This window comes from Uranotaenia lowii, unplaced genomic scaffold (genome assembly GCF_029784155.1).
Source record: "Uranotaenia lowii strain MFRU-FL unplaced genomic scaffold, ASM2978415v1 HiC_scaffold_306, whole genome shotgun sequence".
NCBI lineage: Eukaryota > Metazoa > Arthropoda > Insecta > Diptera > Culicidae > Uranotaenia > Uranotaenia lowii.
This window is the reverse complement of record NW_026598208.1, coordinates 1-15,782: the sequence shown is the minus strand read 5'-3', so window position 1 is coordinate 15,782 and position 15,782 is coordinate 1. Positions and strand designations below refer to the sequence as shown.

General features: G+C 34.2%; 1 protein-coding gene across 2 annotated transcripts; it reads left to right on the top strand.

Annotated features, from left to right (window-relative positions):
• The first annotated feature begins 421 nt into the window (after positions 1-421).
• On the top strand, positions 422-13,232 carry LOC129759893 (N(G),N(G)-dimethylarginine dimethylaminohydrolase 1). 2 transcript variants are annotated; one of them, XM_055757454.1, is made up of 7 exons: positions 422-694; positions 1,054-1,128; positions 1,363-1,507; positions 1,570-1,770; positions 2,163-2,228; positions 11,802-12,026; positions 12,091-13,232. In XM_055757454.1, the coding sequence occupies exons 1-7, from the start codon at positions 654-656 to the stop codon at positions 12,214-12,216; spliced, it is 879 nt and encodes a 292-aa protein (XP_055613429.1). In that variant the 5' UTR covers positions 422-653; the 3' UTR covers positions 12,217-13,232. The 2 variants fall into 2 exon arrangements, with proteins under 2 accessions (XP_055613429.1, XP_055613430.1); XM_055757455.1 differs by lacking the exon at positions 2,163-2,228.
• The last annotated feature ends 2,550 nt before the right edge of the window (positions 13,233-15,782 follow it).

Below are 15,782 nucleotides of genomic sequence, written 5' to 3'. Positions count from 1 at the left end.
GCAGAACTCCGACAGGTCAAAACCAGTGCAACACCGTCCGAATAAACAAACAGTTTGACAGCACCTAGTGGTGCACCAGTGCAACACTAGTGCAACACTCGGCATAAACAAATACGGTATAAGTTAACAAAAATTACAAAAGAATGTCAAAAAATATAACAATGACAAGAATTAAAAGAAACGAGAAAAAATAAGAAAAATTACAAAACTTACAAAAAAGACCAATATTTGCTCATTTAGCAACGCTGAACGATTCATGCGCACCCGTTTTGTTTATGCTGGATGAACTCTTTCCTCCTCGCGCTTCCACAAGCATATGGGAGGAGGTGGGGTGTTTATGCTTCCAGCGTTAATATGCTGAATGGGAGGGAAACATGGGTGCGGCGGAGTTGAACTGTCAAAAATCTCTTGCGTGCAGTCAGTGCAGTGTCACACATGAAAACATCAGCATCTTCCGCAGCTAGTTGTTAGATAGCTTTCCTGCTGCCTACCTATAACTTTTATTTACGTTTTCTGTGCAGCATTGCAAAGTTGTATGGCACGCACCATAGTTGATTAGTGCAATTGGAAGTGTTCCGGATAGAGATAGGGTGCACCAAGCGGGGTGGAATTTCTCCAAATTCAAACAATTTAGCTGTAAATTATCGTTTACAATGGCGTCACCTTTCCGCTACACACATGCAATTACCTGCAGGTTGGTATTTTGCTGGCATGAAAAAACCGTTCTGAATTAACACTTTCTCAGTTTGGCGAGCATTGATTGAGTCTCATTTACATAAACCCAAATGTTAACGCATTTCGGCAGAACCATCGAGATTCACCTAAGCAATATGATGATGTCATTAGGCAAAGGTGATGTCCATAATTGGTTGGCCTACGCCCTGTTTTTCTGTATTCCCGGGGGCTCGATAATCGAAAAATCGATGTTTCGTCCTTGATCCAATTTAAGATTCCCAGGGCTACACAAATTAGGTTCAGTTTGCCAAAAAAAAATCATAAAATTAAAACAAATTGGATACAAGCAAATCAATCTCATAATGCTATCATCCGCAGAATTCCGTTGTCCCTTCGCACTCGGGGTGAGATCGATCTTGAAGAGGCTAAACTTCAGCACGAGGCGTACGTGAGGTAAGTGTATTACGAAAGCTTACGCGTGAGCAGAGAAAAAAAAAACGCCTTGAAATTGCCTTCAGTTTTTCTGACTTTTACGATCGGAACGTGCAGGGGTCAAAATTATGAGAACGAAGAAGATTAACATCTAAATTGGTTTCAATTCTATTCTGTATCTTACTGCATTCGGCTTGTGATGTACTTGTACATCGCTTTCATACGTATCACTGACGAAAAATTTCTCCGTTGTAGGCTTTTACGGGACATTGGATTGGACGTGCTAGAACTGCCACCAGATGAGAACCTTCCGGAGTGTCCTTACGTAGAAGACTGCGCGGTAGTGTGTAATGGCATTGCTCTGATCTGTAGACCAGGCGATCCTAATCGATTGAAAGAGGTTTGTATCATCGAAATAGCTCCTATATGATAAAATCGGGATTAATTTATTGGGATCGTTAGGTGGAAGCGGTCCGTTCGGTGCTGCGCAAGGAACTGGATCTTCCGTTGGCTGAAATTGCCGACCAAAATGCACGGCTAGATGGCGGTGATGTGCTCTTTACCGGGCGGGAGTTCTTCGTGGGACTCAGCAAATGGACCAATGAAGCCGGCGCTAGGGCTGTGGCGGCGGCATTCCCCGAGTATCCCTGCGTGCCGATCAAGGTACGTTTCCTAAATCATTAGCCTTGAAGCGCTATGTGTAGTATTCGATTTAAATTTTTGTCGACTACCTATTTAAATTTGTAAATATGTTTGTGAAAATTACTAGAAAAGCAATGGTAAAATGAACCAATAGACTTAGAGCTAGATAGAACTAGCTTTTGGCATAATAGCAATTCTTTTGTCTCTGTTGTCTTACTAGCAATATGTAATGTATTTTTGTATTCTTTCCTGTTTTTCCATCCACCAATCATCCAAATTCTCCAACAACTACCATTTACACCCACTGGAAAATGCCACCTTATTATGAATCCTTTAATTTTTGTCTTGATAAATTTCGTTTGTCGTTGTGTGAAATGTTTTCCCTCCGAAACAAATTTTTCCAATAAAACTAGGTAGAAGACGTTCCCATTCCTGCAGGTCCGATCACTTTGGAACTAGTCGTCAATGGCGTAATTCAGGTTGTGGATCCTGTTACAGTGTCTCGTAATTTTGAGAATGCTGGTTGAAACGTTTCGTGATGCTTGCCCGTTAATGTTTTTTTGTCAAGTGTTTTTACTCAATGAAGTTTTTGTTGATGCTGCTTTTTCTCCGGGTTATAATATTGGACGACAGAACTGCAAAATATAACGCTTTTAAAATTTGTATTCATCGCAACAGCCTTAAGTTTTTAGTATCATGGATTGTTCGGCTATATTTAACTTTCAAAACTGCTTTTGTATCTCAATGAAATTAAACAACACCATCAAGCGAACGATTTTTTGCAGAGATAATATGATTCGAAGTTCTAATTAAAACCCCCTTTAGAAAACTATTCTAGAAGTTTGCAATCATTTTGCCCTCGATGGTATATTTCGGTGTTATTTTGACATCACATTTTAGCATATTGATACTCTGATACCTAATTTTGCCATCGAGGAAAATTGAACACTAAATTATGCTATCATTTTGGTATTGATAGCTGATTTAGGTTTCAGTTTGTTATGGATTTAGGCATCATTCACAGATGCGTCAGTGTTGTTTTATCAACTTTTATTGATATTTATGCTGTTTTTCTGCAGTCTAAATTATATTCTGGGACTCCATTCTTGCTGGCTGCTGTTTCCAGCAAAATACCTTCATGTACAAAGGCAATGTAGAATTTTGAATATCTACTTGAGATACAAAAACACACCCTCCAAATCTAGTACAAATCAGTACAGTGTTATTGGCGAATGGTTAAAAAAAAGGTTTTTTTTATCCACGTCAGATTGTTTGTTTGGGTCCAAACAGCACTTTCTAGAAGAAGATTTTTTTTTGTTACAGAGAAAAGTTAAACGTGTGCACTTGCCCCGAGTTTGTACTTGCCCCCGTGTATCTTAGCTCATTTACTAATCTACTCGTTGGTAGCATTTACTACAGTTGGAGAAAGTGATCTTGTAAGGCTATGATCATTTAGTATCCGGGCACTTCATTTCGGTGATAGCTAGGTTACTAGAGCTCGGATATGCAAAACTTTAGCAGCGTTGTTTTGGTTATGAAAAGGACTATCTTGTCTATTTTTTTTTCACATTTTTACGTTCACGTGTGTTTGAGATATTTACGGTGCAAAAAGCCATAGTAAAAATAATTTTGCACAAATTTGCTCCTTTTACGCACTTTGCGCCTTGCAAATTCATTATTTTTGATTTGAAAACTCATGAAATGTTTATTTTTTCTGAATTTTTTTTGGTCCAGATGGTTGAGAAGTATAAGGAGCCACTCTAGGATGCTTACGAAATTCAAACCAAGCATCGGAGTGGAACCCTTCTGCCGTGTTACGCCGAAGTGACGTATAAACCATTTTCGTTTTAAGCGAATAAAAGCGATTTTCTCTTTTTCCTCTTTATTCGTTAATCTGAGACTTTTCATAAAATGTGATCTGTAGAATTTATGCATAGATAGATGACAAATGCAGCCTTTTGAAACACAACTCTTTATTTTGCGTAAAATTCGTATAATTACTTCAAATGGATATGCGTCAGTTCGGCGTATAAACGTTTGTTTTGATTAGACGATTCTCCGACGGAGTGACGTTTATCCTTAGTCTTTTCGTGCAGTTGGAACAAATTTCGTTCTTAGTTAAAATGGCCAGTGCGTTGGATCTTCTTAAATTGTATTCGAGTGAGGAAGAAAATTTTAGTGATGCTGTCGGAGAATCTTCTCAGGTATGTGTTTCTTTGTACATTAAAAACAATTTCCGTTTGTTCGTTTGTGAGTTTTTTTTTATTTGACCTCAATTGCCCTCTCAGCCCTAGTTTTAGCGTTAAGATAAGATCTAGAGAACTGAAATTCGGTATAAGTGGGTGCTAATTATTACCAGGAATGAAGACAAATGTTAGATTTGTAGATGACTCATAATGTTTTACATTGGATTTAGATGAAAATTGACATACAGTTGCGTTAAAAAAAGAATGAATTTGCACGAAGCGGCGTACCCACTTCCAACTTTGACAAGCTGCCATTTCTCTCTCGGTTGATATTTGTTCATGAAATTTTCACACAATTTAGTTCAACAATCTAATTAACGCTCTACGAAATTTGAAGTTTTTTCAATGACTGGAAACAAAGATACAGCTATTCCCGTAAAAAAAAGGAAATTCGGAATTGCTTCATTAAATATGCTGTATCTTTGACAATTTTCATTGGAAAATCTTGAAACTTGGTCCAAAGATGTAAAAATGTTTGATCTAGTACCAGGCTAAGTTTCGTTAAAATCAATGATCGTGATCAAAAAAGGTGCCGGGTAGAAAATGAGGTTCATTTGGCCAAATTTCAAGATTTTTCAATGAAAATTGTCAAAGATACAGCACAATATTGTTGCTTGACAAACAAACTTACCACAAACAAATTTCTTTGTAACAAAAACAACGCAAAATTAATGAAGAATTAGTTTTGTTCTGCAAATGTTAAATAATTCCTCGAATTTTTTTAATTAATGTAGATGTCGACGTTTGCATTCAAATTTTATTTATTAAAAAGGCTCGACAACTTCTTTGTTTGAGAACCCTTTATTCTGAGGAAAGGGGGATATACGGGTTATTGAAATTGTTCTGTATCACTTTCAAAAACGCATGGATATACGTCACCTCGGCGTATAAATCGCACTTTTAGCGATTCGTTTTTATCGATTTTCTCAAAAACTGTTTGATATTTTCTAGATTTTTTTAAAGCATTTGATAGCTCATAGAATAACGCATACAATAGCGTCAAAAAGTCAAAATCGAAAAAAATGGATATACGTCACTTCGTCATATCACGGCAGCCTTGATCTCAACTATAGGAACAAATTTATGGTTATTGGGGACAACTGAATGCAGACCTCTTAACTATGCAGTAAATCCGTTTCCGACAGGCAAAAAATGTTGCCTGTCAAGTGGACACCCGGGAATTAACTAAAAATTAGCAGTTCCATGGATCGCAATCTGTGCAACCGGATTTTAGGCAATGTGACAGATGTGTTCTGATGGACCAAGAAATTTATGTATAACCCGAATTTAAGAGGTCATATTCTTCGAGATGCCTACTCATGAAAAGGTACCAACCAGATTCCAATTGATTTTTACAGATGAATTTGTGTAAAATATCATGATTTTGAAAAGGTTTAGCTTCTGTGGTAAAAATAAAAGATCAATACATGGCTGAAAAAAGTGTGCAAAGATAAAAATTATATTTTATCATAAAGTAAGAGTATTTCTTGTCATCAACAATAAATTATTTTTTTAATATTTTTAGATTAAATATCATAATAACACCTTCATTTCCTCCATAGAAAGTTTTTCGATCAAATCAATAGTTTTCAAAATACAGAGGTTTGAAACTGCCCGGATACTAAATGATCATAGCCTTATGTGCTTATCGAGTTAAATACGCCTACAGCCGTTTGACGAAATGGCTGCAAAAACCAACATATCTAATCAATGCATTTTTAGGATCATACGCTTTGAACTCAAGGCATGAAAGAGTTGTATGAATATACGAAATTTAAAAAAATGGTTTAGACTAAGGTTGCCAACATTTTTTTAGCACGTATCCGGGAGCGACAAATTCGGGTTATTTTATCTTATAACCTGGCGAAATACGGCCATGATTTCAAAATTGTCGATCTAATTCCGGGAAATATCCTGGCAAATATGGTCAAAACCTAGGAATTTTTCATCAAAAATCAAGAAAAAAAGTTAAAATAAATTGTTTCATCAAAATTTATCAGCAGATTTTAGATCGTATTTAAGGTTTTTAAAACACCTTTAATGATTAGACTAGTTTACAAAATTAAAAAAAAATCGTGAACTTGATTAACTGACCAACATTTTTAATGTAAAATCGGGCGCTAAATACGAAAATGTAATACAAAAAAATCTCAGTAAAACCGTTTTTGAGTTATGCTCCAAATATGAAATTTCGGAAAAATTAAAAAAGTTCTTGTACTTAGATTGAAATATCTCGGACGGCATAACAGTAATTTGAAATCCCTCTTTTGCATATTGAAGGTGAATAAAATTTCTATCGATCATCTGAACACTGTTTTCGCGTTTGACCAACAGTATCGTTGATATTAGTGACTGTATGAGAGAAAACAAATAAAAAAAACCATTTTTTTTAGAGAAAATTTTGTTTCAACGAAAGTTTTAGACTCAATGGTAGAATTAAAAAAATTCGATTTTCTTTTGCCCTTAAATTAAATTCGTTTTTGAGGCATAAATTGAAAACATTTTAAAACACAGTTTGTTTTTTTTAATTGATTTAAAAATGAGAATAAAAACCAACATGGGTAATATCCAGGCTATTCCAATGAAATCTGGATAACTCGGACCGGACTTTTTCCAAAATTTATAATAAATATTCGGGCAAACTCGGATAAAGCCGGGCCATCTGGCAATCTTACTTTAGACAACTATTGTTATATTATTTTGACCTTTAAAATTATACGTTCAGATGCTCGAAACAAAAAAAAAAATGGGCTTCTAACTCAGTTGAACATCAAAAGTACAACAAATTTAAGATAATGTTAAATGTTAAATAATGATTTTTTTCTGCTGATTTTTCTACTTATTCATATATAATAAATTTAAATTGAAAAAAAAATTATGATAAAAAGGTGAGATTTAAGAATTTCCTCAGTAAACTAATAAGAAACATCATCATATGCTGAGTCGGGATCGAATAATGTATTATTGGGTACGCCGAAACACTTTTCTTTTATATGTCCATAATTAGAAACACATATGTTAACAATTAGGAACATTTAGTGCCAAATTAGGAACATCGACACACTTTAGAAAACATATAAGTTTTGAAATTTAAAGCTTTAAATGATTACCTATTTCAAACTTTCACCGAGTGCATATAATAATTTGGAACTAAGTTACCAAAAAATTTTATGTGTTACAATTGAAGATTTGGCCTACTGTTATCAAATCTAAACCCTTGACAAAATATAGCGAAATTAGGCACACACATTTTGTTATCTTTCCATGAATTCAAACGTTTCGTATTTGATTGAATGCTTCTCATGGCTTAAAAACTGATTCCATAGGGTATTGCTATCTAATTTTTACCAGTGTTTTGAATCTACTCAATGCCTAACTTTAATAGCACAAATCGCCGTCTTCGAAGTGCCTTGTATGTGACTTGATTTCATTTTATTTCGTTTCAACATTTTTCATTTTAAGAACAACTATATTCTGGAAATTTTATTGTTTATTTTTGTTAACTTATGGAATTCAACTTTTTAGTGGCCTTTTTATAGGGCTTGTTCGAGACCGTACGTTTTAGACATGATTTGATTTTATTTATAGTACAAAAAACTAATGACTCGTTGACTCATACGTTAAACCACAGAGAACAGACGTACAAGCTAGCCCACGAAACTTGTGTAAGAATTCTAACGCCCTTTTGGAAACAATTTTTGTTTTTTGGCTGGGCCACCAGATGTCTGCAAACTCATTAGAGAGAAATGTCAAAACAAAACAGAAAAAATAACTAAATTTTGGTCAGTTTCAAACAGGTCGTATGAGCTACTTGGCATGTTTAATGAAAATTTCTGTTGGAGTTTCGTAACACATTCGTCACACTGCATAAAAAATGTATCCTAAAATTTATCCGGTATTTTCTTCAAACTTGCAAGAAGAACTAACTTTTAAGCAATGGGATTCAAATGAGATACGTAAATGAAATCCGCTTTGAAATTCTTAGTATAAGTACTGCTGGATGAAAATGATTGTCAAGAATGTTCTTATTTGACTGGACATAGCCGAGGCTTCCTCTGACTTCAATAACCGTTCAAGAAATGCGAAAGCTTGATTCAAATGTTGTCAGTCATCAATTGTACTAAAATAAAATAAAAAGTAAAATTTTGCCAAGTTAAAAATTCTCTAATTGCATTTATCAAGCAATAAATTGAAGCCTTTCGTTTTATTGAGATATTGATAAATTTATTCATGATTTCATATACGTTTACGCCGTTTCGAAAACTGAGCGCTTCAAAAGTTGATTTGTAACTTTTGAACGGCGCAATAGATGGCACTGTTTCCAGTCAACTTTTAACGTATTTTATTGATGATGCTTGTACCACAGAGAACAGACGTACAAGCTATCTCACGAAACTTGTGTAAAATTTCCAACGAACATTTTAACCAATTTTTCCTTTTTGGCTTAACCACCAGATGTCTCCAAATATACCAAAGAGAACTGTGAAAATTTGATTTGTAACTTTTAAACGGCGCAATAGATGGCACTGTTTTAAGTCAAGTTTCAACGTATTTTTTGGGTGTCAGCATTTGAAATTTTACACACTTTTTTAAAGATTTTTTGTTCGAGCTTGTACGTCTGTTCTCTGTGCTTGTACGTCTGTTCTGTGTGGTTAAACGTCAGTTGAACAAATTTTAAGTTTTGTAGATAAATTCAAGTATCTATTTTAATTGGAAGGTTCAGTCAATTTAGTTCGATCCTGACCAACATCAAGTAGTCAACGTCATCGAAACAATATCAAAGTCGTCTAAATACGAATTGAATGACCAAGCAGGTGGTATGAATAAGAAAATAGCATTAGCTTCGATAGCTTATACTTAGCTCGAACTTTAGAATGGCAAAATTTGAAAGCATTTGCTCAACTGGATATGAAAAAGCAGAGTTGAACATTTACTTTCAACCAGCTCCGAATTAAAAATATGCATACCATTCGAAGCATTTGGCTCACAAAACTGCTCGAAAATAGCAAAAGCATCTACTAGAGCTTAATATATATCAGCCATAGACATAAAAAACAGTATCAAATTCGACTGAAAATGTCGAACTGACACTGACTGACACTGGCCATTTGCAGCTCTAGTTCTATCACCTTTTGGATTCATGATTTTATTGAATTTAAACAAAAAAAGTTCATCTATAGGTTTTGGGCAATGGTATATTATTCATTTTTTTGCATACACGCTTTCGTGCAATTCATTTTAATTTATTAGTTTTTGCATTATTTTTTATTATCCTCCCCTCGCGATGTTCCATTAAAAGTAACAAAAGAAGGATTTGAAATTTGTTCCGGGCTGATTATGACAAAAATATATAAAAAAAACCTACTGAAATGGAAAAGTTTTTTTCTATTTTTGAATTTTTTTCCAATTTTGTCACTTTTAATCTGAGCATCTAAAACTACTTGACTCTCATGTGTCCCAGATTTGTTATCCGTTAAAGTTCTATGAGTTTCAATAATTTGAAAATCCTGAACTTGGAAAGCTTGGAAACATGGAAGCTCCTCAACGTAAACGATTTTATTCCTTTGACTTTGAATAACGTAAAAAACAACAACCAGAGAAATGAAATTCATACTAGTTACGTTATGGGGTTTTCAAAACTTGAAAGTTTGTACAGATCGGTTGAGACAAAAGATAGGTTTAGCGATTTTTAGCCACTCTAGAACTCATTAGGGGCCTTTTATTTGTCTGGGCTTTTCTATGAAAAGGAATTAAAAACTTAACATTTCAAGAAATTATTCCAGAAGATTTTTTTTAATGTAAAACTTACAAACCGTCGAACTTTCAACAGTGTCGTCCTGACACTTTAGAACGGATAAGAGTTGAAACCACTTGTAGCAGTTTTTTCACGGTCGCCATAAAAAGAGAAGTATCAGAGTGCAAAGCATTTCTAAACAGGATGGACTAAGTAATGGAAGAGTATGGAAGTTTCATAAATATTATGCATTTTAATTTTTTTTTTGATAATCGTGGTTTTGCATCAAAAACCCCAAGAAAAGCCTCAGTATATTCCCAAGTAACCAAAAGTCGCATAGATACTTAATCCTGTGCATTAAAAGTTCACATTCGGCTGAATAAAAGGTACTCGAGAGAAATGAACATAAGTGCTTGATTTGGACTTCTGAACGAACATAAAAAGTCTAAACAAGTAGCATAGAACATTTTTGAGCGTTCCAAGTAACTTTAAAAATCCAGAATTCAATTTGGCTAATCGTGCTTCGTTACGAACTTCTTACGAATTTTTCGGTTCAATACAGAACTTCTTACGAACTTTTTGGTTCCATGCAGAACTTGTTACGAACTTTTTGGGTCCATTAGGAACTTCTTAAGAACTTCAATGCAAACGTTAGCGTAAAGATTTTTCACAAGAGTGAATAATAGAATATCAGAACATCGAATATTCGAACAACGAATTAAACCCACAAACAAATCAACTGTTTTAATCGAAATGAAAAAATGACATAAATGTTATATGTATTTCACATTGTTTTTCAATTTTAACAAAACTTATATCTATCAATCCGGAACAACAAAACACATCTTTACGTTTACAATCCGATTTCTCTTTCAGCACCTAGAGCAACGCAATTACTGGCTTGTATCGACGGTAGCTTCTCGCATTTATTAGCATTTTTTCTTCAATAGGATAAGCTGGGTTCGAAATTTCTCTATCCATTTTCTATAGTTGTCCGCACAGGTCCGCAAATTTTCATTGTCGTGATTGGGGAAACCCTTGATAAACAATGAAGCGCTTTCCATTTTTGAAACTAAAATAAGAAACAGATAGAAAAAATTAATAACAAAAAATAACTTTAAACATAAAAACACTCACGTTCAATTTCAATCCTTCCTAGTTTGTTTTGAAAAAAGTTGATACATCCTTTTGTGAATAGGTACGAATGTTTATATTTTTCAATATCGCCTGCTTTGAAAAGTCGATAATTACAAGTTCATTTCATATTGATGTTTAAACAAACAGCAATCTAAGCATTGGCCATGGTACAGAGGTAGAGTGTTCAGTTCTCACCTCGTTGGTTCAGGTTCAAATCTTCAAGCATAAAAGCATAAATCTTCAAACATAAATAGGTATAAAAACCAAAGCAAAAAAGCATGATTCTTTTTAATTACCATTTTTTCGAGGTCTCTTGTGGAAGCTGAATAGCCTTCTACTCAGCTTCAACTATGGACTTTGAAAGCATCGATAAGAACTTAAATTTAAGGCTGAGTAGAATGCTTTTCATTCGTTAAACAAAGCTGAGTAAGCTTCTAAGAGCCTGTTTTGTGGAACTTTTGGTTACTTGGGTTGTTACCTAAATTCAGAACTGAAAAATGAGATTTTTTTTGTATTTAAAGTACCTACTAGCATTAAAATTGACGATAAATTCATTAGAAGGTAGTTCTATATGACGCTTTCCGACTCCAGCAATCAGTATATCTACACGTTTGTCTGTTATGTGTTAGATTGTGAGGTCTATACTATTCCTGCTCGAATCAGTGCTTAACTTCAATTTATTTGTAAATTCCAATTTCAGATGCTTTTCAAAGATTTTTGGAGAATTTCACGTTTTTTGTTATTGTTTGATCGTAGAATAGCATTAGAATAACGTTGTTTCCCATATTTAGATTGCATGTCGTTAAATTTTTTTTTATTAAACTTTGTTTTTGGTGTGTTTGTGGTTTTAGTTATGCCACTTGAAATGTTTCTCTAGATTGAAGTATTTTTCAACTATAATGATAGCTGTTTAATTTCATCCACAAACGCTCCAGGTGACAGAACACCGGCACCTCAAGTACTATGTAACGATGGCCGGCACCGATGTGCTGTGCGTCAGCCGGAGCAAGGAATCGCAGGAAATCCTGAAGCGAATCGAGCGGGAAGCCACCTACACCTACAGCACGCTCACCCTTCAGGAAGAACAGTCAGCCAATGTGCTCTTTGTGAATGGAACGCTGATTCACCGAACGAGCGAAGAGATCCCCCAGTCGGCAATGGTTAACTTTGTTTTGAAACAACTTCTTAACCCTCTAAACTTAAATCTGTCAATTTTATTTCCAGATCCTATCGCAAAAGCTAGACATTCCCCGCCAAACGGTGCCAATGTCCGAATTAGGCAAATTCTCCAGCGGTCTTTCATCCTGCTGCATTCTGGTCAAACGTTCTCGGCACATCAAGAATCTCTAAGAACAGAACAAGGAAATTCGGGTTTCCGCTTGTTGCGTGTTTTATTTTCCACTAATTTTATTTTGTGTGTAATATTTAACTGTATTTATTGTATTTTTTCGTCAATAGTGCTGGTGCAAACAAAATTTTTAGGGTGTTTATTTTTGTCGAGTCGAGGGAAAAATTGTGGTTCCATTTTAGTGTCAATTTGTTGAAAGTAGCTGAATTCGAGTTAGAATCGTTTATTGATTCCAGTTCTTGCATTCATAAAGTGTATTCTTACTAGCTTTAAATATTTGTTACTTTGATCGGATATTATTTGACTGAGATTACTTCCGTAAAAGCTTTGAATAACATGATGGATTGAAAACTTTATTAGATCATTTGCAGTGCCGAGGTATCATATTATTAAAAAGACAAGCTTTTAATGATGGTTTATTAGAAGAAAAAGTTAAAAAAAAGCAAAACACACAAAATAGGTTGTGATTTCCCGAACTAAAGTAACATACATTTTACAGAACATTTTTAACAAAATCAACAAGATAAAACCAGTTGCATGTATTCAAACGTTTGCCGGTTGAAAAATTACAAACATAAACGATACTTTGTTTAAATTATCAAAATTCAAGTCTTCGCCTTTCCGAACGTTTCCAAATAATCTGAAATAGTTTTATCGTTTCATCCCAAAGTTTTACTGTGCTTAGTCTTTCAGCTGTAATCTCTTCCATCTCTCTCTCTCTTGTAACAGATTAAGTGAAGAAAAACTGTTGTCGAAACAAATAAAAAAAAACCTGTGCTTAGGATTAAAAATGTATGACTCTACAAAACATAAATTGAATAACAAGAGTCACCAAGTAGTTTATCACAGTCTACAAAAATGTGTAAGGTTAGGAAAGTTACGGAATAATAACCACAGAACATTCACTAGGTAATTATTTACACATTCGATGCACTTGCAAACTTTACTGTAGTAGAGAACCGAACAAATCGTGGGAATTGAAAGCAATTCTATAACTTATTTCAACTAATAAAAAGAAGCAACAAAACTTGTATAAAACAACCTCTTTCAATTTTATCGGAACCTGATCCTGAAAGAAAATCAATAGGGAAACCTGACATGAATCGATATTTCAACTCCGAAGTTCCGCAGTGAGTAAGCTTCAATCGGTTTGTCTTCCAGGCATCCATTTTGTACTTACAGTACTTAACTACAGATTTACGAATGATTTATTCAACTACTTTAGACAGGACAGGGATCTTCCTCCTCCCAAAAAAAACCATAAAACTCAGGGGACAGACCGGGTCATTAAACAGGCGATGGGAATGGGCAAGGACAAACAATTTCCCAGCCTTTTTCCCCCCGAATCTTTTCCCTACCCACCTCGAAGGGTAAAACATTTTACCCATTTCCTAAACAAACTAGGCAAAGGCAAAATATCGTTCAATAATCTTTCGAGCTTTGGCCATCGTCGTCGTCGGGTATAAAAAAAACACAATTTTCACGATTTTTTTCTAGAGCTATCGTTCAAACAAATGTATTCAAATTTTTTGCATTATACACAGCATTGTTAAAAGAACATTTAGTATTTTTTCGTAGAAAAATATTGAAAAATGAGCCGGTGACGGAGCATTTCCGAGGATGCCTTTTAGAAAACAGGATTTGCGGTGGACACTGTATCTCAGCACAGAATCACCCGAAGTCAAAAAATCAGAGCAAAATATTTTTAATAGATGTTTTTCTGGACCCCAACGTTTTTATTTATCTTAAAATTTTTTTTATGAAATTTTTGTGGCTGTTTGAAGTAAAAACTACGATTTTTCACGAAAAAATCCGCCATTTTTCACCTGTAAAATCTCCCCAAAGTAAAAAAATCAAAAAAGAAAAACGTTGGGGTCTGGTATTTTATATGTAGAAAATATGTTCCAAATTTGAAAAGAATCGGATAAGTAGTTTTCAAATGACGATGTCCACGGACTTGAAAAATGTGCTTTCGAGAAAAACGCGTTTGAAGTTTCTGCTCTTGCTTTCTTGCAGTATTAGATAGGAGGAGATAAAGGCCTATAATTTCTACAGTTTTGCTTCAATTGACTTGAAAATTTGACACAACATTCTTGAAATGTTTTACAATAAGAAAATAAAAAAAATAAAAAAATCGATTTTTTGAAAGTGTTAGACCCTACCCCCCCCCCCCCCTTAAGGCGTGTAAATTTAGACCAAAAACAATGCATGAAAAGAGAACAACTTATTGTCGTGTAAAATACACAGCAATGTAAAATTTTATTTTTTTCTGGATATTTGAAGTATTTATGAATTATTTACTTACTTAATGTTCCCGCGCCGATTCTCCGGTGCATAGGGCCGTGGTTGTTATGAAATACAACACTAAAAATACTATTTTTTCCATTATTAAATATTTATTTTCAAAACAAAAACATCAATAGTTATTGAAAAAAGTACACCCACCATCACGAGCACCGCCACGAGCACATTCTGTTGATATTCCTACCGGTCAGCGTCACTGACGGTTTCCGAATACTGTCTTGACTGGCAAATGTCTCAAAAAAAACTGTTTAATTCAATTTTAAATCCAATAGATATAATTTTACACTGTTTGTGATATAAATTTCATTGAGCGGTTGATGTTAAATTATAGCAAAACAGATTATTTCTATCCGCTTTTTGAAAAAAAAGACTTAAATTACATCAAAAGGAGAGGAAAATATTTTTTTTTATTACACTTGTAAAAAAATAGATCCCTCGTGTTTTAGGTTCCGTATACTTTTAGAAATTTTTTGCTGTGTAGGATGGCATCCAAATGGGTTATTTTGAAGCTTATCTTAGCTTGATCGACTACTCACATCCACCTTAAATCATTGAACTTGAAATGCAATACGGATGTGATGTAATTATACGCAGAATATGCAAAAAAGATATTGGGTAAAACTATTCCAATTAAGTTGATAGTTGATTATAACGTTAGTTGATTACTTACGATTCAATAATGTTTCATTTTATTTTAGTATATTTTTAAAAGAGGTAATTTTAAATATTACGGATAATATGCGGTAGAAATATCTTGATGGACAACTGTCCAAGCAATTATAAAGTTTTTCATTTCTAAGAATATCTCGAATACAACGACGCTCATTAATAAATAATGAATTCTTGGTAAAATTTAACTATTAAAAATATTCGACTAAGACCTTTTCAAATTTCCACTTCCGTATACATTTTGTAGATTGGTCCAAACTGACCAGTGCAAAATTTCAGCTCAATCGGACTTGATTTAGGGGTGCCTCAAAACGCTTAAAGTTTCGGGTTTTTCCACCAAATGGAAGGCCAAAAGAAATCGGAAAACTTTAAATTTGAATTTCGATGCCAAATGACTTAAAAATGTATAAAACGCCAAAATCTAGTGTTACCTCGAAAAAAGTTCTCTTTGACAAAAGTCGATTTCAGAATTTCAAAAATCAAGTAAAGGAGACCTAAGGAATTCCGGAACTGTCTAATGACTGTCAGTAACTGTCTGTTACTGCCTAATGACTTGAAGTTGCATGAAACATCGAGATCTGGTGTTATCTAGAAG

Bases quoted from the DNA above. Each gene is read 5' to 3' on its own strand.
- LOC129759893 (XM_055757454.1), top strand. From the start codon at position 654: ATGGCGTCACCTTTCCGCTACACACATGCAATTACCTGCAG. The intron at 695-1,053 runs GTTGGTATTTTG...TATCATCCGCAG, and splicing joins ACACATGCAATTACCTGCAG to AATTCCGTTGTCCCTTCGCA. The intron at 1,508-1,569 runs GTTTGTATCATC...TGGGATCGTTAG, and splicing joins ATCCTAATCGATTGAAAGAG to GTGGAAGCGGTCCGTTCGGT.